Source organism: Furipterus horrens, unplaced genomic scaffold (assembly GCF_987537825.1).
Source record: "Furipterus horrens unplaced genomic scaffold, mFurHor1.1.pri manual_scaffold_8, whole genome shotgun sequence".
NCBI lineage: Eukaryota > Metazoa > Chordata > Mammalia > Chiroptera > Furipteridae > Furipterus > Furipterus horrens.
Genome location: NW_028327178.1, coordinates 19,320,581 through 19,345,854, shown reverse-complemented (window position 1 = coordinate 19,345,854; position 25,274 = coordinate 19,320,581). Strand labels below are relative to the sequence as shown.

At 47.8% G+C, this 25,274-nt stretch overlaps 1 protein-coding gene across 2 annotated transcripts in view; it reads right to left on the bottom strand.

The window, feature by feature from the left end:
* LOC150002597 (lipoxygenase homology domain-containing protein 1-like) overlaps nucleotides 1–25,274 on the bottom strand; it is a 147,205-nt gene that overhangs the window by 78,348 nt on the left and 43,583 nt on the right. For both annotated transcript variants that reach the window (XM_090285096.1, XM_090285097.1), the window contains exons 7-15: nucleotides 20,217–20,340; nucleotides 17,614–17,864; nucleotides 16,352–16,487; nucleotides 15,626–15,786; nucleotides 14,546–14,632; nucleotides 13,980–14,115; nucleotides 6,904–7,058; nucleotides 5,346–5,506; nucleotides 62–138 (exon numbers count right to left, since the gene is read on the bottom strand). In XM_090285096.1, coding sequence (XP_090141222.1) covers nucleotides 62–138; nucleotides 5,346–5,506; nucleotides 6,904–7,058; nucleotides 13,980–14,115; nucleotides 14,546–14,632; nucleotides 15,626–15,786; nucleotides 16,352–16,487; nucleotides 17,614–17,864; nucleotides 20,217–20,340 — 1,288 coding nt within the window. The remainder of the gene's footprint in view (nucleotides 1–61; nucleotides 139–5,345; nucleotides 5,507–6,903; nucleotides 7,059–13,979; nucleotides 14,116–14,545; nucleotides 14,633–15,625; nucleotides 15,787–16,351; nucleotides 16,488–17,613; nucleotides 17,865–20,216; nucleotides 20,341–25,274) is intronic.

Genomic DNA, 25,274 nt, shown 5'->3' with positions numbered 1-25,274 from the left:
CAAGGGAGGGGCCCTGTCTCCCCTAAGGCCCAGCCATCACCTGGTCCCCAGGACAACTTACTCTTCAGTGTCGCATTGTTGCCACTGGGCAGCAGCTCTCGGACCAACTGCCCATCATCCTTATCTTTGTCCAACCACCTGGTGGGCACATGAGGGGCTGTTAGCTCTTTGAGTGGTGCAGGCAGACAACCAACCGTCACTCACTCTGTGCACAGTCACCAGAAAGGTCATGAGGGAGGTCAGCACTTTGAACTCAAGCAAAGTGGTTCCACCAGAGCTTGAACAAAGGATCCCAACCAGCCTGGGGAGGGAGGACTGCCCTGAGGAGGTGCTATTTGGCTGAGATTGGAAGGGTGACAAGGAGGTAACCAGGAGAAGGGGAGGCACATTCCAGAAGGAACAACATAGGCTGGGATAAGCTGACTGAAGGCCAATGTGGATGGAATGCAGCGAGTAAAGGGTAGGTGCTGGCAGAGGGGCCCGGAGAGGTGGAAGGGTCACTCAATATGGAACCTTGGCAATCACAGTAAAGAGTTTGCCCTCAGTGCCATGAACACCTGGGACATCATTACCATCAACAAAACCACCTTTTTACCTGAAAGCCCATCTTGTGTGTGGCACTGTGCTAAGGGCCCAGGGTGGCAGGAAGACAGAGGAGATACACTAAGATAAAGAAGACACACGCCAGCCCTTAGAGGACAGAATAGACTGGCCAGGGCACTGAGGGCCAAGATAAGGATGGACATTAGATGAAAGTAAGTGCAACAGGAATTTAGAGAAAGAAGAAAGGTTTGTGGTGAAGGGGCTTTGATTTTGACTCCTCAAGAATTAATGAGATTTGCCAACAAGGAGGAGCTGGTGTGGACCCTACAGGGCCAGGTTTGGATAGCTGTGACTCATCAATCTGTCACAGTGGGCCATGGACCCAGCTCTCTGCTGGTCATCCACCAGTAAAAATGCTGAACGAATCTATTTGAGAAAACAGACAATCATGCAGGCACAGGTTGTCTTGGCCCCTGTCCTCAAGACGGCTTGTGCTATGGGTGATGGCAGCAGAAGGGACACCCTTGTTGGGCTCCAGGGCAATGAGGAAACCAAGATACTTGGGTCTTGACCAAGTGTCTCTCCATCTGCGTATGCCTTGGCACTTGTCTTTGCAGCCTACCCCTGTTCCACTCCTGAGAGGGGGCAATTCCCAGGCCCTAGGAGTACCAAAGGGAGCCCAGGCACTGCCTCCTCCCCTGCCCTCCTGACATGGAGCTCAGGCTGCCCTAACCCACAGTCCTCTCTGCCTAGGTGCTGCCCCCTCCCCAGGGTCAATGCAAGCAGCACTGTGGTTGCCCCATCCCTTCCTTCCTTCCCTCCCTCCCTCCCTGAGCACGTGGCCCTACATTCTCAAGGACATTGCTGTCAGCGGGTTGTTAGCTAGCATTAAAATGTTAGCTGACAACCAAGTTGTTACAGTTCCCATGGGCTTTGGTGCTGTGAATCTAGAACACCAAAAAACATTTGCTATTCCAAAATATGAAGATCTGGTTGGGGAATTCCAGGCTTTGATGACAGCCCCAAAGGGGAAGGGAGAGATACTTGGAAACAGGAGACTGCTGGCTAGAGCCTCTCAAATCAACCCATCAGGAACCCCCGTCTCTTCCTTTCCTACTGAGTCACTCTGGCATCTCCCAGAGACATGGAGACTGCAGAGAAGGCTGTGAAGCCGCCTCGGCCACACATTTCCAGGGGCGGAAAGCACGGAAGATCGGCCAGCCTTTGGCTGTAGGAAAGTCCCACCTCTCTCCATTCTCTCCATCACCTATGTGTTCCCAGGCCGTCCCCATCAGTAAAAGGAAACCATGACTTGCCATTTCAGTTTCCACCTAAACATTTGCAGGGTATTAATAGATATTTCCAAATATAGCCCTTTTTTCAGATTCAAACACCTCAGCCCAGTTTCAGAGATGTTGCTGAATAGATAAGCCAGTCTGCTGGTGGTTTTATGACTCTTTCCTGGGCTCCCATCAATGTGCAAATATGTACATGTCCACATACATACAGAAATACACACACGACACACACCTGCCATAACTAAGACACTTATGACTCCCTGATGCTGGCAGGGAGGTTTTGATAAATTGGCTGGGCTGTTCCCCTCTCCCAAGCAGTTAAAGTAACAGCTCAGGTGAAAAAGAAGCAATGTGTGAGCTCAGGTTCTACCTCCAGGCTCTTCAAAGTCCTCCCGGGCCCTGAGTCAGCAAATGCCATCACCACATGCCTCAGAAAGATATGAGTCCATTTTCTAAAATATGCATGCAGTATTTGGGGGGAGGGAGAGCTCTGGGGTGTGTGGGGCGCCCCAGCTCTCATTCTGCCATGCGGTCAATGTCATTGGCATCACCTTCAGGAGACTTGGCTCCTTTCAAAGTGCAACCCCATTTCACCCTCACCATCATCATAAGGCACAGAAGACTGGAGAAGTTAAGAGACTTTCCCAGAGCCACACGGCAGGTAGGTGGCTTGACTCGTGGTCCCGAGCTCCCCCTGCATAAGGCATGTGGCCACGTGGCCAGTACAACTTCGCCCTCATCCCCTCTCCAGGTTCCCCTCCCCTTCCTGGCCTGTCCCAGGGCTTAGTCCTCACCATTTTCTTTATTCACTTTCTTCTGAAAAGGTCCCATCCATTTCTCTGGTTTTAAATTTCATCTCTAAGCTCTTGTTTCCTGAATTTATTTCTCAAGGCCAACTGCTTACTCAACTCAGAGGCATCTCAAACCTAACACACCCCACCTAGATCTCCAGAGTCCAGGCCAACCTCCCTCAACCCTTCCTGTCCCAGGTCCCCCTTTTCATGAGAAAGCATGACATCTCCCCACTTACCAGAGGCATAGACCTGGCTCCAATTCCTTTCTCTCTCTTATTGTCAAGTCCTATGAACTCTACCTCCAGAATCCACCTCCTACATAGCTCCTTCTCTCCACCTTCACTGCCCCCAACAAGGGCCAAGCTGCCATGTTACGGGTTGAATTACACCCCCCTCCAAAAAAAAAATACATAGAAGTCTTAACCCCTAGTACCTGAGAATGTGACCTTATTTGGAAATAGTCTCTTTACAGAGGTAATCAAATTAAAATGAGGTCCTTAGGCTGACCCCTAACCTAAAATGATGGGTGTCTTTATGAAAAGGAGAGATCTGAACAGAGAGCCAGATATGTACAGAGGGAAGATGATGTGAAGAGACACAGGGAGAGGACGGCCACCTACAGGTCAAGGAACACCGGTGGTGACTGGAAGCTAGGAGAGAGACCCAGAGAGGAACCTGCTCAGAGCTCCTTCGGACAGAGCACAGCCCTGCCCAGAACCATGAGACAATTCCATTCTTCAAGCCACCCAACTTGTGTACAATGTTACTGCAGCCCCAGAAATACCAATACAGACCATTACGGACACTCAAAGCCTCTGTCCCATCTCCCCATTTCCTCGATGGACCCACTGCAGCCTGTCCTCCACCCAGACACCACCAGGGAGAGCCTAAAAGGGAAAGTCCCCACCAATCCTGACAGTCCACCTGTGACATCACCTGGTGGCCCTTTCCTTTGCCCACCTGCTTTGGTCTGACTGGAGTTCTAGGACCCTCAAGCTCCTTCCTGACACGCTTCCTTTTGTCCCTCAGGGAGTGACCCTAGATGTCCCCTCTGCAGGCAGACCTCACCCGCCATCTCCATCTCTAACCCACCCTGCCTGGGAGCGGCCCACCCACCAGCCTCCGCCAAGCCTCACACTTTCTTCAACCCATTTCCCTCAGTTTGTAATTGTGGGGTTCTTTTTTTAATTCAGTTCCTTAGCTTAGTTTAGTTTGTGTTTTAAACTATAAACTTCGTGAGACTAGGGAGCAAGTGGATAGTAAGTGTTTCATAAATATCTCTTTAGTGGATGGGAATAAACCAATGAATGCTGTTCTCTCCAGCATCCCAGCCAGGCAGCCTCCAGGCCCAGCAGAGGGCAGATGAGGCAGTGACTGATTAGAAGAAAGACCAAAGCTCGCCCATCCCATTCTTCCTCTCGCTCCCTCTCCCTGTGTCAGGACACCCCTTAATAACCCCATCAGCCCCCTGCCAAACGCCACTTCTCCAGCCTGGATGACCCACCCTCCCTTCTCCTCACCTTCCATTCACATTCTGGTTTTCCTTTAAGACCCAGGTCCAGATCTGCCTCTTCCTGGAAGCCTTCCCTGGTCTCCCCAACCCTTACTCTGAGCCTCTTTCTATTCACTCCACTTATTTGGAACTGCCTGCATCATTACGTATCTTTTTAATGTAATCCCCTTTAATACCAACAGTGGTGACACTTTGAAGATCCTAGAGATCTTTGTGATAGATGCAGAAGTTTCACATGGGATCATCCCAGTAGCCCTCCTGGCCGGGAAAGTGCTCTTTCTGGGCTCATGGGGTGGTAAACAATTCACCTGTAGCAAATGAGTGTCTGCGCATACACCTGAGTACATCTGTGTGCATGGACAGAGGAAGAGTAATGCATTCACGGCTGGGCTGTTGGGCGGCCTGCTCCCATCCACTCCAAGGGGGGCTGTCTCAGTGCAGCCACCCTCAGGAAGCCCTGGCCAGCCCTCATGAATGGGCTTGGACACACAGCACCTTGTCCACATGTGCAGGACTCAGCCTGGAGCCAGAAGCCTCCCAGGTGTTGCTACAGGTGGATGTGGGTGTCCAACTTGACAGCACACACATGCACGTGCACACACACACACACACACATACACACACACCATGAATATTGCTCTTCATTTCTTAAATGTCTCTATCAGGAACTTTTAGATGTCAGTGGGAGCCCAAACCAACTATGGAAAAAATCCAAATGCTTGAGAAAAGAAAAAAAAAAGAAAGAAACTTTACCTACTAGTAAACTGGGGAAAGGAAATGAAAACAAAGTAATGTATCTTGAAAGATATTACCAGGGAAGAGATGTGGTTGGAAGGCTCTTAAAAAAAAAAAAAATGCAACCACTACCACCTTCAATTCAGAAGTTCAATTCAGCATGTAACTAACTCTAGGTAACTCAGTTCAATTCTGAAACTGTCACATTTCATCATGAAAAAATGCTGACATGTTGGAGCTTAAATACATGCAGAAGCACCACACAGGGACCCTGCCATGCCATCACCTACGGCCTGGGGCTGGGTCTAAGCGCCACCAGCAGGGCCACCTCTTATTTGTACCAACTACATCCTCGCACCACTATCTTGCTGCTCCCTGATCCTAGTTGTAGGGCTGGGTCTTCCCAAAAGTGGGGCCCATAACCTAAGCTGGGAAAATGAAAAGCAGGCAGGGCTCACGTACCTGAAACATGGGAACTCCATGATGTCACTCTCAGGCTGTCCCTCCTCTCTCACCAGCACCCGATCCAGGAACCAGCCACTGTTCCCACCTATGCCATCATGTCTGATTCTCACCCGCCTCACCTTCCGCATGGTGACGGACTCAATGAGGAACTCATCAGCCTTCAAAGGGGGAGGAAAGCAAAGCCAGTTGGGCAGTGGCTCCCCTGGGACACAAACACCAAGGGAACACACAGGCCCAGAAGTCAGCAAAGCCGGGGCCCCCTTTTTCTCCCACTGGAGTACCATTAGATGTCAAGTTCCCAAGAATTGAGATCTGTAGTTTTTGGATAAACAGGGACCATTCCCTAAGATCCCCTAAAAAGCAGAACACCCTGGAGGAAGAACCCGTTAAACTGTTAGAAGGCACTAACCATTTATTATGAATTAATTTCTTGCCTAATCTCCCAGGCTCCCTGCTATAGGAGGGTACTGATCCCCCTTCAAGGAGGGGAGTGATTAAAACTGATTGGGGAGGGAAGACCACTGATCTTGTGACTTTCACAAGTTTTCCCTACCAGTGAGGCAGCAGAAATGCAGCAGTGGCTGGAGAGGTGCCAAATCTACATGAGCACACTGGGGTCCTCCAGGGACAGGAACATGGAAAGTGTGACTGATGGACTAAGGAGTCAGAAGATATAAGACGAAAAGAATAGAAAAGGGTGGCAAGAGACCTGTACCCACCTTCCAGGCCTGCTCTGCCCTTGATAAGAACAGAGCAGCAGAGGAATAAGCAACAAAGACTGAAGTGACAACAATCTGCAAATCCCTTTCACCTGGCAAGCAACCTTGAGCCTCTCATTATTACAGCTCTTTGCTGTGTACTTACTGTGTGCTCTGGGCCAGGTCTGTTAGAAGGCCAGTGCATCCACCGCCACTAATCCTCACAGCAGCCAGCCACAGGCAGGCATTCCCCACCCACCCCCATTTAGGAAAGAGGAAACTGAGGCTCAGGGAATGGAATGATTGACCCCAGGCTGGGTTTGTCCCCAGGTCTTCCTGCCCCCATTGTACACACAAACTCCCAGTAAATGCATTTGATGGCTTGAAAACAGAGGGGAACAACCGGTACACTTGTAATGAGACTAGGAATAATATCCACTTCTTGAAAATGTGGAGATATTGTGTCTCTCCTGGTTTCTTTTTCAAAAAGGAAACAGAAAATGTGCCCCCAGTGGTCATGCCTGGTGCTGGATGCAAAGTTCCCACGCTGACCCTCAGAGGTCACAGCCTTGCACCAGCCTGTGTCCTCCAGTTCCACAGGCTAGCTGCCTGGCTTCCTTTCCTGCCTGCCCACCCATGAAGGAAGACAGGTGTTGCTCCTACCTCCCCAGTGTCCTGCTCTGCCCACTTCTCAAAGCTCAGGGGTGGGGAGGGGACCAAGACCCTCCAGGGTGGCTCTCCAGCTCCCAGCTGGATAGGCCTAGGAACCAGTGGGTGTCAGGCATGTTAGTTCCCTGATCCACTCCACTCACCCAGTGGGATGAGGGTGAGGGTGGTGGCTCATTGCTGCGACTTACATTGCCTTGCATAAAGATGTCGGTGTTATTTCTGCAGTTGAACATCAGCTGCTCCCCTGTGTCCCCGACGTCACCATAAAGGCAGAGATAGACGTTGGCATCTGTTCCTGCACCTTGAAAATCCCCTGTGCATATAGTCACATGGTACTGGGCCACTGGCAGGCAGAGAGAAGGACATTACTGGATGATAGCCCCCTGTGTCTCACCTCTAAGCATGGCCTCCTCTCTCCCCCCGCTCTCGTCTGGGCTGAGCTTGCTCCTTCCCCAGCTATCCAAATCCCACCTCATACCTCCCAAGTCCCTGCAAATCTACAGATCCCTTCTCCCAGACAGACCAGAGGTTCCCAGTTATAGTCCATCATCAGAGTCTCCTGGAAAAATTATAGAAATTCAGGTCCTTGAGCCCCACTTCAGACCTCCCAAGCCTTAGTTTCCTGTGGTGAGACCCCTAAAAGTACATTGTTTCCAACTCCCCCAGGGGACTGGAGATGTCAGTGTTTGGGGACCACGGGTCTAATTGAAACATTTTGGCACTTGATTCCACTCAACCAAGTAGACCTCTTTGCCTTAGGTTTTTCTCCAATTCATGCATGTCCTGTCTTCTCAGTAAGATAGCTTCACTTTGTGAACCAGAACTGAGCCTCCTCTTCCCTTCAGAACTCACCACTGTTAAGGATGTGCCAGGAAGACAAGCAGAGAAAAAGGGCACAAAATGCAGCTGCTATGGGATGGGCAGCAAGTAGTGTCTTCTTATGTTGAAAATGTACCATAAAGGAGGTGAACCTGCATCTTTGCTCATCAGAACCTGACTTTCCAATTAGAACAAACTGGAAACTGAAATTCATTCACTCACTCATTCACTTGTTCATTCATTTGCCCCATATCTGTTTCCTGAAGCCTAGCAGGTATGAGGCACCATCATAAGTACAGGAATTCAGCAGTGAGCAAGACAGACAGACTCCTGCTCCCATGGAACTTACATGAGAGTAGAAGGGTGGAGAGGACAAATGGACAGTAAAATCATAAAGAAATTATGAACAGGAAAATGTCTGAGTTACATCTGTAACAAAGGTGATATAATGGAGCGATGCCACAGAGTGTGATGGGAGTGGGGATGGAAGTGAAGATGACTTAGAGGTGCAGAAAAGCTTGGCGCAAGGAAGTAACCTTTGAACTGGTAATGTTTAAATGGCAGTGACATCAGTCAGCCATGGGAATCTCTGAGAGAAGAGAGTGCTAGTGAGCGAAGCCCTGATGTTGGATGAGCAGCGTGCGTTCAGGAGTAGAGAGAGGGCCGGTGTGGCCAGAGTAGAGGGATGAGAGCAGGATGAGAGGAGGCCCAGAGGTGGACAGGGGCCAGGCACGTCAAGGTAAGAAGTATGTCTTCTTGGTTTGTTCGTTTGTTCGTTTGTTCGTTCATTCATTCATTTATTCATTCAATCATTCAATGCAACAGGAAGCCACTAGAGGGATTTAAGCCAGGCAGTATCTTGATCTGATCTATGTTTTAAAGAGCGTCTGGCTGCCATGTGAAACGTTGATTGTAGGGGAAGAAGGAGTGAATAATAGAGGCCAGTTAGTGTAATAATTATAGTACTCTGGAAAAGAGAGGACAGTGCCTAGGACTAGGGATGGGGTGAAGAGATACATTTCTGAGGCTGAACTAACAGTACTTGGTGATAGACTGGATGGGTGTTTGAGGGAAAGAGAGGCAGCAGGGATGGCTCCTAGGTTTTTGGCTCAGGCAAAAAGTTAAACCAAGTTATCACAGAGTCAGTAATTCAGCTCATAGGTATATATCCAAGAGAATTGGAAACATATGTACACACACACATGCACACAATGTGTACATGAATGTTCATGGCAGCATTATTCATATTAACCAAAAAGTGGAAATAACCCAAATGTCCATTAACAGTTGACAGTAGTAGATTCATACAATGAGATATTATTCAACAATAAAAAGAAATGAAATCCTGACACATGCTACAATGTGAATGGAACTTGAAAACAAGCCAAGTGAAAGAAACCAGACACAAAGGTTACATATTATCTGATTCCATTTATATGAAATGTCCAGAATAGGCAAATCTATAGAGACAAAAAAACAGTTTATTGGTTGTCAGGGACTAAGGAGTGAACTGGGGGAATGTGTGTGACTGCTGATGGGAATAGGGTTTCTTTTGGGGGGCAATGAAAATATTCTGAAATTTGATAGTGCTGATGGGTGCATGTTTCTATCAATATATGAAAAGCCATTGAATTACATATTTAAATGGGTGAATTGCATTGTACATACATTACACCTCAATAAAGCTGTAGTTTACTTATTTATTTTTTATCCTCACCAGAAGACATTTTTTCATTGTTTTTAGAGAAAGCGGAAGGGAGAGAGGATTTAGAGAGAGAAGAAGGAAGGAAGAGTTGAGGGAGAGAAACATCCATGTGAGAAACATCGATTGGTTGCCTTTCTTAGGCGTCCAGCTGGGGACCAAACCCGTAATCCAGGCATGTGCCCTGATTCGGAATTGAACCTGTGACCTTTTGGTTTGTAGGACAATACACAACCAACTGAGGTGCACCAGCCGGGGCAGCTGCAGTTTTTTAAAATTGGACATTATTCTTTGGTAGTCCATCAAAAGTGAAGATAAAGTATGTCTGGAATGAGACAAATCAGAAAATTTAATTTCATATCAAAATGATTTTTTTTTCAGGAATAAATGCAGTTTTATTTGGAGATACAAAGACAGCCAAAACAGAAATTTGACCATTAAGCACGTGGGTCTAAGAAGATACAGCGTCTGTAGCAAAAGTACTAGTTAGAAGGAAAGACAAAGAGTGACCGTAAGAGGGAAGAACAGCATTAACTGGACGGAAACATGGAAACACAAAAGGGAAAGGAGAGCGCCAGCCTAGCTTCTCTCTTAGTTTTGATGAAAGTCCATTTTGCCTTTTTAGATGGAACTTTTAGGCAATCCCCAGAAGCAAACTGAAGAGGGAATTTAGAAGTCCCTTTGCCTGGGAATTCAGCCCTCTTCATTCAGGAGCTAGAAGTTTCATTTGGTTGGCAGCTCTCAGGGGTCCTGATCCTCTCAATGGGTTCCTCCCAGCCCACTACCCACTGAGGTTCCAAGCTCCTTCCTGGCAAGAAGTCAGTGGACAGTTGAAAATAATTATATTGTTAGACATCGGCAGTAAAAGGCTTTAAACAGATGGGTAAGTACCAGAGACCCTTGTACTTTAATTGGAAAATCACAGCTCAGCCTGATGAAGAAGCTATGACTTTCAGACACGATGGCCCCTTGCCCACTCTTCAGTGCCATGTGACCACTTTTCCTGCCTGTGCACAGAGAATGCTCATCTCCTTGATTTTACCAACTCACATAGCTCTGAGGGACAGGCGAGGGGCAAACAAACTGTGAGCATGATTGTCCCTGTCTCCTTGTCCCTGTTCCTCAGTCCAGAGGTTCTTGGCTCTCGGACACAGCATTTGTTGCTCTTATGAGTGGCCCTTAATTTTTAAGTAAGTGAAGACCACACAATTTCAAACTTAGAGAACTGATTTTAAATTGGTTTTAACTCATTTTACATGAGTCCTCACTTACGGGATTCCCAGGAAGCCTGCATGTTATTCCTTATACCCTGGTATCAAATGGGGAAGTGGGACATTGCAATCATCTCTGTGTACTGTTACAGAGAAGCATGCAGACCAGCAAAAGAGATCTGAGTGCTGCGCAGGTGAGTGAGGACACGGGTGTGTTCCAAGCACAAGATATATTGTTGTGGATCAGAAAGAGCAGCTGAGAGAAAGAAGTCCAAACTGGTATAAGTTCCAAAGCACTACAAAGGAGCCCGTGGAGGCACTGAACACATGTTAAATCCCCACCCAAGAAGACCTGGCTCAGGTGCCACTTCACCTGCAAAGTTTCTCCCAACTTCCTGGCTGAAAGCTGATCTCACCTCGGTGTTTCCACAGCGTTCATTTGCCAAACTCTGCCAAACGTTTCTTGAATTTATCTTCTCCTCTCTAGTCTACCTGACTCCTGCCCAATTTCAGGACCTCTTTTTCTCTCCCCTGGATGACTGCTTATAGGTTTGCCCCTAAAATCCATCCTCCACAACCCCCCTCAAGTGGGCAGCCCCTGACAAACTAAGAGAAATGGGGGAGCGAAGGAGCGGGAATGAGTTCAAGGGTGAGGTGGGTGTCACCAAGGTCATGAGAGGGCTGGGAGGGTAGGACCTTGAGTCAGAGGCAGGGGCGGGGAGCTCAGAGAAGGAACAGTTTTGTGTGGTGACCCTGAGTGAGGTTCCGGGGAGTGGCTGGTTACCCGGGAGGGAGGTGGAGGTCAGTAGGTGAGGACCAGGATGTAGATGAAAGAAGCAGTACAAAGGCTTTGAAGTTTTGACAGGCATGAAAGTTACTTGATATGCTTGATAAAAACACAGATTACCAGACATAGCCCTCAGGGAGTCTAATCACATTTTTGGAGTTGGGCCCAGGAATCCTCATTTCAACAAACACTCTAAGCACTTTTGATATATGGTGGGCCCTTGACCACACTTTGAGAGACACTATCTGTTATAGGCCAGCTGAACTGTGTTCCCCTCCAAATTGATATGTTGAAGTCCTAACTGCGGTACCTCAGAATGTGATTGTACTTGGAATGTAGGGCCTTCAAAGGATAACTAAAGTAAAACAAAGTGCTGTGGGTGGGCCCTATTCCAATTGGACCATTAACCTTATAAGAAGAGAGAGAGACATAGATGCCAGGGTCCCCAGAGGAGAGGCCATGCGAAGACACAGCAGGAAGGCAGCCACCTGCGAGGCAAGGAAAGAGGCCTCGGAAGAAACCAAACCTGCCGACATCTTGAGCTTAGCCTTCCAGCCTCCGGAACTGTGAGAAGATAAGTGTCTGTTGTTTACCCCGGTCTGTGGTATTTTGTTATGGCAGCCTGAGCAGATTAATGTGCTGCCCTAGAACAAGGGCCGGAGCTGGGGATTTAGAGGATAATCAAGAGACACATAGCACCACCTTCAGCTAAAAATGAAAGTGACCAGCGGCCAACAGCCAATGAAACAGAGCTGTGGCAGAGGCAACGTTGCAAGGTAGTCTGAGTCTCAAGTCTGAACGTGCAGAGAGAGTCAGGAGAACGCATCCCCCCCCCCCCCCGTTGGTCCAAGGGTTTGTGAGGAGGAAAAACAGGGTTTGGGGGGCAGTGGAGGCATCTTTTGGTCAAGGTCCAAAGGAGGTAAGGCAAAGAACATTCTCAGCATTCAAAATCAAAATGGTAGATTTCTCTCCAGGAAAGAAAACGCACTAAAAGGACAAAATACAGATTCTTTAAAAGTTTTAACCAAACACAAACGGTTTTAGCAGTAAGGCTAGAGGAGAGGGTCAAGCACGGACAACAGCAACAGAATTCCGGGAGCGGAGCGCAGCAAGGAAGGCGATTCACGCAGCTCAGCACAGCGGTTCCTCCCACCAGCATCAGCACCGCCTAGAAATCTGTTAGATGAACAGACCCCGGGTCCCGCCGAGACCCACTGACTGAGAAGCTCTGCCGTAGGGGCCCGGCTTCAACAAGCCCTTCGGGGATAATGCACGCTGATGTTTGAGGGTCCCCGACTTAACAGACCCGGTAGAGTTCACCAGAGCTGTCACTTGCGGACTCTGAGAAGCAATCCCACGAAAGGCTCGGGCATGACAGCACCAGGCAACGGGGAATGGAGAGGGAGAGCGAAAATCATGAGAACTGCTGAGAAGGGTTTAGAAAGCACTTAGGTCCCAAGATCCTCTCCCCCATCGTTTATATCTGTGGGCTCAATCCTGGCACACGACAGGGACAGACCAGGTAAGAGGGGATGTATATTATATGAAGTCCCAATTTGGGGCAGAATCATGCTATTCACGGAGAGGTAAGTGCCTTGTTTCCAAGCAAATACTACCAAATGTGAGAAGGCAGGCTATGGTCACTGACCCAGGGGGCGGGAGACGTTGCTCTCTGTCTAACAATGTCTCTAACCAAGAAGCAGAGCAAGAACCTCCTCAGTTTCCTTATCTGCACCAGGCTATTTTAAGGGCCCTTGAACACAAGTATTCTATAGCCACATACTTTAATTAAAAATGAAGAAGACTGATAAAATAGTGCTAACTGCAGACATTGCCTCATTGGACTAACAGACTGGCTGATCTCTTTTTAGACATCTGCTGTTCGGGGTTTCTATGTTTTCATGTATTTAACTCTATTCAAGTCATTTCAACAAATATATACAGAGCTTCTACTGATGTGTAAATGCCTGAGAAGTGACACTATAAAAATATTTATAGGGGCTATGAGAACTATGAGAGACGTCGTTGTCTATATAGTCTTAACTCTTTATAATTTTGTAATATTACTTTACTACTAAACAACTTAGGGACTACCACAAGGATTACAAATAGGTTAATTATATTAAGTGCTCAATTGCTAATGTCTGCTTGGAGGGCTACTTGAGGGCTCTGAAGCTCATTTCAGATGCAATGGCAGAGAATCTGTGATCACTCAGTGATGCCTGCCAAGGAAAAGGACAGGACATATGCTGTGTACTTGCCAACGCTCTGCTACTATAACCTAGAGGCAAAATGATCTTCCTTTATCCCTCTGAATGTAGATACTAGACTCCACATGAAAAGCTTCATCCCTCTCCTACTGCCTTAAACAGAAATAGAGGACCCATCAGGAGCCGCCAAGTGTGACTACCAGATCCAGCTTTCCATTTTGGGGAGAGTCTCATGAATAGTTTGAAGAGAACGTTTTCAGTGAAGATTCTTCTCATTTCCTCCTAACCAATCTGAAAGCCCGTGAATCTCCCTTCCATCCCTCACACCCATTATCATAGAGCTCGGGCATCATGCCTTGGAGGTGGTTCCTTCAAGAGGGCCTTGAGGGTGGACTTCTGATTCTACCCTGGCATTCACAGGGAGCCTGATGGCACACAGTGGACAAGACTATCAGCTCATTGGCCAGACCCCCATTGGCACACCAAGTAGATGTTCCACTGCTTGCCCCGAGATGGAGAGCGGGTGAGCACTTACTGCCCATTATCCTCCGCACAGTGGTGCCCTCTGCAGTCATTTCCCTCACGATCTCACTGTCATCTTCACTGGCGTCCAGCCAGCGACTGCAGTTGAAATTATATTTGTCCTTGGTCAGAGTGTTCATCAAGGTCATCTGGAATGAAGTCATGGGATAAGTGAGTGGGTGTACCAAGGATATTCACCCATGCCCTGTGGTCCTTGCTCTGTTATCTTATCTCTAGGAGGCCAAGGCCACTCCCTAGGGATGACTCTTGTGGAAGGTCGAATGCCAGATAAACACTTATACCTCTGGCCTCCTGAGACCCACATTTTCTAGAAACCAGGTGCTACGGCAAAATGAAAGTCAAGACCAAACACCTGAGCATTTTCTTAGTCTACTTTGGAAGTCCCCTCCCTATCAGGAAGTCCCTGTGTCCTGTGCCCAGATTCATGTCTCACTGTAACCCTTTCCCACCCTCACTCCAAACAGATAAAAAGCACACTTATGTGACAGGCTCATTATAAAGGGACCATTCTGGCTCCTCTTCCAATTCCCTCCCAACCCTCAAGATGGTGCGCCTCACCCTTTCTAAATGCCATCCAGCACCAGGAATCCTAGAACTGTGCCATGTCCGAATCTTATAAAACATGCCGAGATCCGGGAGCTCAAGCTATGGGGAGAAATAGCATGGTTGGAGTGGACATAACCAAGTGTAACATGTTTATCTTCCTAGTTGACCCTCTGTCATGGGGGCACCCACTTTGGGCAGCTTCTTCAGCAACGAGAATGGTTTTGTTTCAAGCCACCCTGATATACTGCATCTCCTCATGCCCAGGTAACCAGTGGCATGTGAAGGATAGACAGCCATGTGCAGAGCTAGGGTTCACTCTGAGCTGGCAATACTGAACAAAAATAACTGACCCACAGTAGGGTCCAGACTAAAGAAAATCTTCCAAGCAATAAATTTTCAGTAACATAATTCATATGGCAGCCCTGCAAACTGGTACAAGCCCACAGCCCCAGAGCACTGCTGGGCATTGAAACCGACAAAAAGATCCATACAGCAGTCATGCCCTTTCCCCAGGGGCTCGCAGTCTAGCCAGGAAGACAAATACAGAAAGAGCAATGAACTGAGTGGTATAATAGAGGCACCGGTTGGGTGCTTGAGAAGCGAGCAGCAAATTACAAATTATTCTTACCTAAAGGTCAGAGCCACACGTCTGTTGGCAAAACAAGCCTGGTTCTAGTTATAGACATCCTGGAAATTTAAAGCTGAATCTCTTTTAAAATGTTCTGAAATTTGCTCTTTCCCTTAAATTTGCTTCTCACTCTCTAATTCAGTCCACTAACACTAACTGTTTTCAGGATCTCTGGGCTACAATGCTTCCCAAAGCGGATAGGCTCCCAGATGCTCACGCCCATTTCATGCTTGCTTCTTCCAACAGGCTTGGTTCTAGACTATCCCAATGAAGGGCCCAAGGTAACTCACGTCCCATTCACTACATTACCTATAGATCAAATTTGGCACTGCTTATAGGGACCTAGAGTCTCCATTGTACCTTTCTGTCTTCAAGCTTCATCCACCCCTGGCTCAGAAAACCAGGATCCCATGACAAATATTTCTTCCTCCCTCCTCCCTCCCACCCTGTCATGCTTGTCCTACCCTAATCTTCTCAAATATGCCCGGTCTTAACCACTTGTTGTTGGGGTTCAGGAGAATCTCATCCGTCCGCCCCTTCTTCCCATAAATCTGGATGTAGATGGGAGTGTTGGTGGCAGCTTTCCTCAAGTCAGTCGTCAAGACCCACAGGGACCAAGCGATTTCTGCAGAGACAGGCCAAGTTGCACCAAGACTTTAATAAGTAAAGGGATTTTCATGGGACCAGTGGACATGAGGAGCAAATCGAAGGTTATCAGGATGGAAGCACAGGTGTATCCCACTCAGAAGCCCATTATAACAAGTGCCAATTTTAGGAAGTCAAGGATGGATTCCTTGCTATTTACAAGAGGGTAGCTGATGTTCCTTTTAATGGAGAAAGCATATTAGTGTGTTTTACACAGGGAGAAGAGTTGGCTCCACACACCAGATGTTTGGTGCATTCAGAAGGCACTGTCTCGAGCCATTCAGTTGAACATCTAGCCCATTGTGGCAGCTTATTCAACTTGGGGACACTGGAGTACCAGCCTTGGTGCCAGGTGTGTGACCTAGACCTTAAAGAATTAGGCTCCCTGTTGGGGCGGGGGTGGGGGTGGGAGCTTTCTCTTCCTTTCCAGAGGAGAACTGAGAAGCAGGAGTGGACTCCCTTGAAGCTCTTGCCCAGTGGTCTGACATCATGGCCTTTCCTGGCCCTGTCTGAAAGGCCACCAGGCTCTGGGCCCTGTGACCTACTTTTCAGCCTCTTCTTCCTGAGAGACACCATCTCGTAGAGTTGCCTCTCAATCAGCCCATCCGTCTTCTTCTCATTCAGCCAGCTGCGGCAAGGGAAGGTCTGTTGAATGCCAGTGAAGGGGCACAGAATCACCACCTGGGGGGAGCAGACCACAAGTCTTTGGCAGCAGGTCCCTGGGTCAGGACCTCTTTGCAATGCTCAGCAGTCTCCTAAGTCCACATTAAGGGTCATCTGCCTTAGAACCCTCAAGGAAGAACACTTTCTTCCCATTGCCTGTCATTAAATTTTTGATCAGGAAATGCCTCCTCCAAGAAGCCTTTCCAAATAGATATCATCAATCCTCCAGTTTACCAGCCCAAATCTCACACCTTTTCTTTATATGCAATAACCCCTTTAAACACCATATTTCTTTAGGCACACCATAAAATCTCAATCTGAACAAAATTACCTAGAATACTAAATAAATTCCCTTTGTCATGTAAAAGAAAAGCCTACCACATGAAAGGTAATTAATATCTGGAGTTGAGTACAAACACCAACTGCCCTTTTCTGGATGTGACCTCATCACCCTTCTCTCCTACACCCTCTTCATCTCAATCCACATTCCAAACTCATGGGTTTAGAACACAGAAGTCTATCTAGCACAGACCACTCACATTATAGATGTTCAAAGGAAAGTTCCTGGAACACTACAAGATCTTCTATCAATATACACTTAGACAAAATTCATAATAGTATATGCTTTTGGGGGGAGAGGGAGAATTATATGATTGGGGAAGGACACAGAGGAGTTTCAAGAGCATTGAGAATATCCTATGTCTCAGGTTGGGTGGTAAACAAAATTGTTTTTTTTAAATACTTTTTTTTATACGTTTTTTATACTTTTGTTATGTATACTCTTCAAAGCATAAGTATCCCACCATACAAACATATATTTAAAAATACTTGTTGATTGAGATTTACATACTGAAGCAAAACACCACACCAGGAATCAGGATAGTCTATGACCAGCAATTAGCACATCTGGCTCCCCTACCCTGTGTCTAGCCCATGGATACATGTACAGAAGAGCCCCCATTCCTGACCATCAGCAAGACAAGATGGATGGACGTGTCACCATCCAAAATGCCCAATGAAAGGGATGGCCTGCGTGCTCTGTTACTGATCCAAAGGAAGCAGGAAGCAGGTTAGAGTTTGTATCTGCAAGTTAAAGAGGAGAGGGGTAAACTCAGGGAAGGGTCCTCCCATGAACATCCCTTACCTTTTCACAGTACCAGCCTCTGTTCCTGCCAACAGTGCCATGGCCGATGGATACTCGACTCACAGGGCTGAGGAGGACAGCCAGCTCGATGTGGAAGATGTCTATGCGGCCACGGTCAAACACGCCACCCTCCAGGAGGATTTTCCCAGTGTTCTTCTTCCCTCGGGCCCCATACATGACCATGTAGATTTTGGACTTGGTCCCAGCCCCCCGAATGTCCCCAGTGAAGACGCTGACAATGTATGAGACATCTGGTGTGGGAACAAGAGGGGGAAGGAGAAGGTTCAGTACCAGCTGGTTACAATACTGTGCTCACCTTCCCTTACCTGGCCACTGCCTCCCTAGGTCTCCCTCTTCCATACATCCTCAATCCCGCTGTCCCAGGACCCCAGAGGCTGTCCAGTGCCCCTCACAACTTCCCTTTACCTTTTTCAGAGTTTATGGGTCAGTGTACCTGTGTATAGGAATAAATTGCAGGTATTAGTAGAGGAAGCTTCCAGCCTGACACAGAAAACTAACAATGTGAAGGAGGAACTTAGGTTAGCTAAGAATAGTTATTAATGTTAATTTTCATGTGCATATTATTAATAGCAGCCTGATGAATTCTGTTTTGTCTAATTTAATTATAATAGTCAACTCCATTAATAGAGTTATAGTCGGGGATATCTGATTCATTTAGGTTGCTCTTTTGCTCATAACTTAAAAAGATAACCTTTAATAGAGGGCACTAATGTCCTCCTTCACTTGTTGACGTGGTGGGATGAAGGAAGATAGAAGAAGAGAACATTGTGGGGTTTGGGTCAGTCAGGAGGCAATATGAGGACATGGACTTCTGGGGAAGAGCCAGCAAGGGAACATTAAACTCTGAGTGGGGCTGAGTAAGAGAAAACCCCAAAGACAGACAATGAGAGAGAAAACTGCTGAGTCTGGCCTCATTCATTCATTCTGTCCTAGAGCCTAAGCAACAGACTCATTAGTCCTCGTTAATTCCCCCTGCCTACCCCTGAGCCTACCCCACCCCCATCTTCACCCCTGGGCTGGCCCCAGAGAAATAAAATTCCCAAACTTCCTTGGGAGCTAGCATGTGCAACTACTTAGATGCATTATTCATTCATACACTTACACCTTCCTTTGTTCAACAAACATTTAATAAGTGCTTATTTTATGCTAGGCATTGGGAGAATGCGAGGATAAAAGGAATGGCCACTGCCCTAAAAGAGTGGGTCTCCAGCTTTATTCCCTGAAACACACAGGCAGATGGTGTTTTCACACAAGACATACTCCCATGGCCAGGGTTACCAGCCATTCTTGGCCTGGCACTGCCATCTCTGCCCTCCCTCTACCCCTCGAGGCAAACAGTGGTATCGTGGTTAAAGGGATTATGTTAAATCCACTTTAATATTTGTTTTTAGTACATAATTTGCTAACTCTAGTTACAAATGACATGTGCCACACCTTACAAAGATCAGACAAGGCCAAGGTGCTACAGTGCTGGAGAAGAGGAGCCCTTGGTGTCCCGAATGATAGCAGTCAGGGCGCACCTGAAATGTCTGCAACACCAGGAGGGAGCACTTTGTAGAGGAGGCAGGGAGGGTTCCGTGGAAATGACTGGAAGCAGGAATTTGGGAAACACAAAGAGAAAGGGCATTACAGGCTGAGAAGAAGGCAGGTTTTAAATATGAGAGAGAGAAGGAATAAGGCAAGTAGCTAAGGAAAGAGAGAGGGAAGGCCTGTGGGTGAGGTGGGGGGATGAGGAAGGGGTGTGGGTACAGGAGAGAGGGAAAGGGGTGCAGGGAGATGGAGGGAGATGGAGGGTGTGTGGAAGCGGTGGGAGAAGATGTTGAAAGATCCTGCTGATGTGGTGAGTTGGAACAAAATTGGGGAACTATTCGTATACTACTCCCCAGAACCTGGACTTGTTCTCTATGCAGTGGGGGCCATGGTGGGGGTGGGGGTGGGGGCGGGGATTCTGCAACACAGCACATTCTCAGATGTGCATTCATTAGCACAGGTTTTCTGGAACTTCCATAAACTTCCATGCTGGGAGTTGCAGGATTTCAATAAAATTCACACCGTGTAGAAATGTAGGAGGCAGACCTAATCCTGGATCTATCTGTCAGTTACCAGCTTGAGACCCTGGGCAGGTCTTTTAACTTCTATATGACTCAGGTTCCTCATCTGTAAAGCAGGAACAATAACAGTTGCTATATTACAGGGTCGTTGTGAGGATAAAAGGAGATGAAATGGGGCAGGTGCCTAGCAGAGGCCTGGCATAGAGTAAGCACTCAATATTAGGAGTGAAGAGTAAAACAATGTCCTCATAAAAGTCCACATGCAGCAGGAGTTCTGGCTTCAGCCCATGGATCACTTCTGCCCTGGGCAGTTAGTGTCTGCTCAGAGGCATCTTCCAATCTCTGGCCTCAGCAGAGCCTCACACTGCAGCTCAGAGGAACAGAACACTTTCAAGGGCAGGAGGAACGTGGTCTGGAGACACGGCTGGCTCCCACTTGATTACAGGCCTCCAGGCCCATAGATGAGAACACAGAGCCTCAGACAGAATGTGAACTATTAGGCCAAGGGGCCTCCCCTTTCTTTGGCTCTACCTGTGGTCACAGCTCCACCCGTTAAGATATTCCTTTGAATTTTGCCATCATCTTCCTTCAAGGAGAGCCAGCGGTTAAGAGGAAACTCATATTTTCTTTTGTTCCCAACATCTTCAATGACAATCTAAGAAGAGAGGAAAAGAATGTTAAATGTGATTGAGGATGCACCTGGTGGTCCAATCCAAATCCTCCACCCCTTGAGTGTATGCTAAGAATACACTCTCTCAGCTTCTTCATGGCCCATGGAAAATTTATTCCGTTGCCAGGAAAACCTTGCAAAACATTGAGAGTCCCCCAGAAAGGCCTGTCAATGACCTGTACTTGAATTACATTACCACTGTTCCCTCCTCTGATGCAGATCATTTTTAAAAATTGAATGCAAGACACTTAGCAGGATGTGGCCTGTGAGATTGGGGTGGGAGAACTGGAAGCCTGGAGTTACAGACAGCAAGAGCATCCCCTTCCTTACCTGACTAAGGTTGGGAGACTAACCTTGGTGGAAAGCAGAGTCTATGCAAAGAGAACCGCAAACCTCAGGCCAGGGACCCAGAATCCCAGGACCTGGTGATCAGGTCAGAAAACGTCAACCACGGACAGTGAGGCTTGTGTAATTGGTCATCTATGAAGCTTCCGCGGGGAACTCACATGTGAGCTGGGCTCGCGAGGCTAAGGTAATGTATATTCTAGAGATTACCAAGGAGCTGAGGGGCCCTCCCAAAGTGTCCTGGGAAGACCCAACTCACTCTAACATCAGCAGAATTGTCAATAATGGAATGTATACTCAGTCATATCATTGTACAGGCAGAAGGTCTGGTGACAGAGAAGAGTTGGGAATACCTGTTTGTCCAGGTGTTCCCAAGACTGCCCGGGAAGAGGGAGTGGGGCTCTCATTTGCAATGGAAACTCACTTCCTAAGACCCAAGTGTTTGCAGTGTGGAAACAGGGCACACACTGGGCTGCCTGGAGGCATCTCACCTTGTTTTAATACAGTGTTCATCGAAGAATCATTTGGTTCTTTGGGATAAGCACTGGCCTTCTGAGGATACCACCTACCAGAGAGGAGCCAGTGGCCTGAGCCAGTGACTAGAACCAGCTGTCCCACCAGGCATCTCTCCCCAGATAAGTCAGCATTCAGTCCTTGGTTTATAATGAGTCCCTTGCCCATTTGGCTGATTTAGTCACCCTTCAGAGCCTGCGGATTTGATTCATGTCTGTACAGTATTTTTAAAGCAGTGTTGCTGACCCTACTGGCACTGCCCAGAGGGGGTCTTGCCATGGAAGTTTTGCCTCTCCCAGTTCATCAACCTGCACGTTTCCATGGCTGTCACCCCCCAGGGGTGGGGGACTGATTGGGAAGTCACTGACAAGAGTCTGAGCCAGCTTCAGCCTACTTCCTAACCCCCCTTACTGACTCTCACAGAGTTGGAAAAGCAAGGTAAAGAAAGACAGGATAAGTTGTCCAGTCTACTAATCAATCTAGATATACTGACTCACCATCTCGGTCTCTAAATGTTCACAGACTAGTGTGCCAGCCAAGGATTGAAGAGCAAGGAAAAAACCCTCACAGTTCACAGTACTGATGTCATCAGTAAAGGGCCATCTACCGACCTGGTTATGATGGAAATTGTTGACTTGAGAAGTTCAGCTAATTTGAGAAATGAAATGTGTACCATTAAATGCCTCTATTGGACAAACTAGCTTGCACAGCTGAACCACAAAGGAAAGAGACAACATTTGAATGAATAGTCAAATAACCAACACTCTAAAATAAGGCTTTTCAAAGTAAATTAAAAAAAAAAAAATCCAACAAAGGCCAAGAGAGAACATAACAGCTGAAATACCGGTGCAGAAAATACAGAAGTCCATGAAGATCTCTAAAAATTTTCCAGATGCATATTGAAATATGGAGACAGTCATTTATGACATCTCTTGGTCCCATATTCTGCAAGATGAAGCTGGAGGAAGCCGGCTCCTGGAGGGTAGCACATGTTGGAACACGTCTAGCAGCACATGCTGATGGGAGCGGTGGGAAGGAGCAGAGAAGTGAGACGGGGAGGGAACTGACGCAGGCACGCAGGTACAGAGCTGTGCAGGGTGGATGGGGCAGAGGCTTCTCCTGAGGTCACCTGGCCTCCGCTGGTGTGGGTCCGGCTGAGACATGGCCCCTGCTGCTTAAAAGGGCATTGCCCAAGGGCCCCTTCCAAGGGAGGAGTGAGAGGCTTTCCCATTTCTGCTCCCAAGCTACCCAGACACCTGTGGGTTTTCATGGAGTTCCTTTTCAAAATTCAAGACATGTTTTTGCTTAACAGAATGAATAAACCAGACCACTGTTTCATGGATTCTGTTGTTATGGCAGAGAGACAGAAGCACCCTTCACCATGAATGATGGAAGTGCACACCTGGAGAGAGAGTGGGGGTGGGGGTGTCTCTGTCTGTGTGTCAGATAGACAGACAGAAGCAATGATCTAATAGAAAAATGAGAGCTATTTTCTCCCAGAGGAACGTTCTCCCTGCAGACTGCAGACCAGCCCACAGACAGCGCTGACCTTCCACAAAGCGAGAAGGAGCCTAGGGGTCGTGAGCCCCTCAGGGTGAGGTGGCAGCAGGGAAAGGGCCTGTCTGTGGTGATGTCCACTGTAGTCACAGGACAAGACCACTGGATACAAAGCGCCAAGAAGGACAAACCACCCCCAAATAAGAGCAACAAAAATGGAGCTGCTAAGCAGGGGTCACTTCTTGTCACTTCTTTCCAGATGGTTCACAGATACATCCAAACAGAACTGGGGCCTTAGGCCCTTCATGTCCTCCCAACAGGGTAAACTCATCTCCAATACATGGAGTTGGTCTTGGAGTCACTAAGTTTTCAACTAATGTGGAATGTCAGCTATGATTCATAGCAGCTCTCCCTCCTTGACGCTGGAATAACTTCCATATTGTACTTAAGCAGCCTGATGGGGCAGAGGCTCTCTCTGTGCAGAAAGAATGAGCCCCTCCCCCACACCGAGCAATGTGGGTGGTTGAAGGGTCTCCACCCTCCCCACCACGTGCAACTCGGACAACCTGAAGGACCTACAGTGTACCCTCCATGTACCAGCCACGGGAGCACTAAAGGAATGTAAAACAAGTCTGTGTTCGAGGAGTTTTCACTCGTCCCTACACAAATGCAGACATGTTCACTGGTAAGCAACCATTGTCACATTCCAGGAACTACTACTAAAGGGACAGGGGAGTTTTGACACAGGAAGAAAAAGGGAGGAAGGTCTGGCATTTACAAACCCACTTTGAAATTAATCTCAGCATTGAAGAGTTAGCAGAACAGACCTGGGCTTATGGAAGAGCGAGGGACTGTCCTACGGGGGAAACTGAGGCCAGCAAAGGAAGGTGGGATCTTCTCCTCCTTCCCCACATGCTCCATATTTGTGCACTGCAATACTGTCACATGATAGGTACCATGCCATAAATACAGGTTATTGTAAGTGACAGCATTTGGTGAAATCCTTAATACTATCTCTTCTTCCTCAACACTTTCTTCCCCTCCTCTAAACCCACCCATACACCCGCTCCCACATTAGCACCTCAGGCTACCTCGTTCAATAAATGCCTGCCCCCACCCACCTCCCCAATCGGTGACAGCCCCTTTAATCAGTGTCTCTGGGGAGCTCAGGGCAAACAGATCAACCAGAGTGGACCGAGGGGAAGGGACAGCCAGGAGACCCGATGGGGGGAGGCAGGAGCTTAGGGCTGGCTATCCCTGGCATGGTCAGAAAGTGGCCAGAGGTGGCCCTGAGTCTCCCCCAGCACCTGGTATTCAGCTTGCACCCACTCTGCCTGTGACCTAGAACCCTTATTCCTCCTTTCCCATTACAGCCTCTCCCTCAGGAAAATATCTAGGAAATCCAGGTACACTGACCTAAAAAATGTTTGAATTATTTTCATGTCTTATCTCCAGAAAGTATTTTGTTTGCTTAAGTTAAAGGAACAGGCTTTTAGGAGATTTCCAGAAAAGCCAGTGAACCTTTGAGAGGAACACCCACCTTGGCTTTGGGACACAGATAGTGACATGCCTACCAGGCCCTGAACTCACCCAAGTACATAATACAGCTTCAAATTGAATAGCCAATATCACACTGGAAGTAGCCTGCTTGACCTTTGGGTTTAAACTAGTGCCTGAACAGCAAACAATAATGGGAGGGATGGAAGGGAGTGAGGAAGAAAACATCATTCAGAACTCTTTGCAGGGGGTGAGAATGAATGAACTAACCTGGTCCAACTCCTAGACACTATCTGGCAAGAATAGAATTATAAATATGGGGGCGGGGGGGGGGATCCTGCAACCATCCTGCGTGTGCAGGGGTGTAGGGGGTCACAAAACAGGTTTTCCAGAAAGAAACAAAAACCTCAATATCAAATTTCAGGAGGGAGTGAAGCAAGATTACAACGTTTCAGAGGACAAAAGTGTTCCCACCCGTACAGTCCCCACCTTGCTAAGCTGCCCTTTCCCTTGAGCAGATCAAGAAGGAAAGGTCCTGTTCTGGTGTGTGAACCTGCCTCTGTCATGAAGCTTCCTGAGTACCCTGGGTAAGTGGGCCCATGTGACTAAGGAAGGAACCTGACCTCATGAAGTGCAGCTACAACGCTGTCAAAGTCACACCTGGGCTTCAGGTGCACTTTGCTGCTTCTCTCACTAACCTTGTTTTTTCACTCAAATAACCTTCCTTCCCAGGATAAAAGAACTGGGCTTCTGGGTACCTGCTCTGTGCCCCATCCTGGCCGAGGCCACAAACCTCCTTGAAGACACACCCCTGTCTGTGCATTGGTTGTTTGGGGTCTCCAGTCCATTCAGCCTTTAGCCTCCTGGCATTCTGTACTGCAACATAAATGGCTGCTCCAAGGGCCAGACAAGGTCTCTCGTTTCCAAAGGAATCTTGGCTATTCCTTGCTCCACTGACTCAGTGCCCTGTCCCACACCAAGGGCTGGGGTGGGGACCTTGAGGAACTTCCAGTCTAGTTGTGGAGAGAAGTGTAGCAGACACTCTAGGGTGTGTCAACACCCATGTC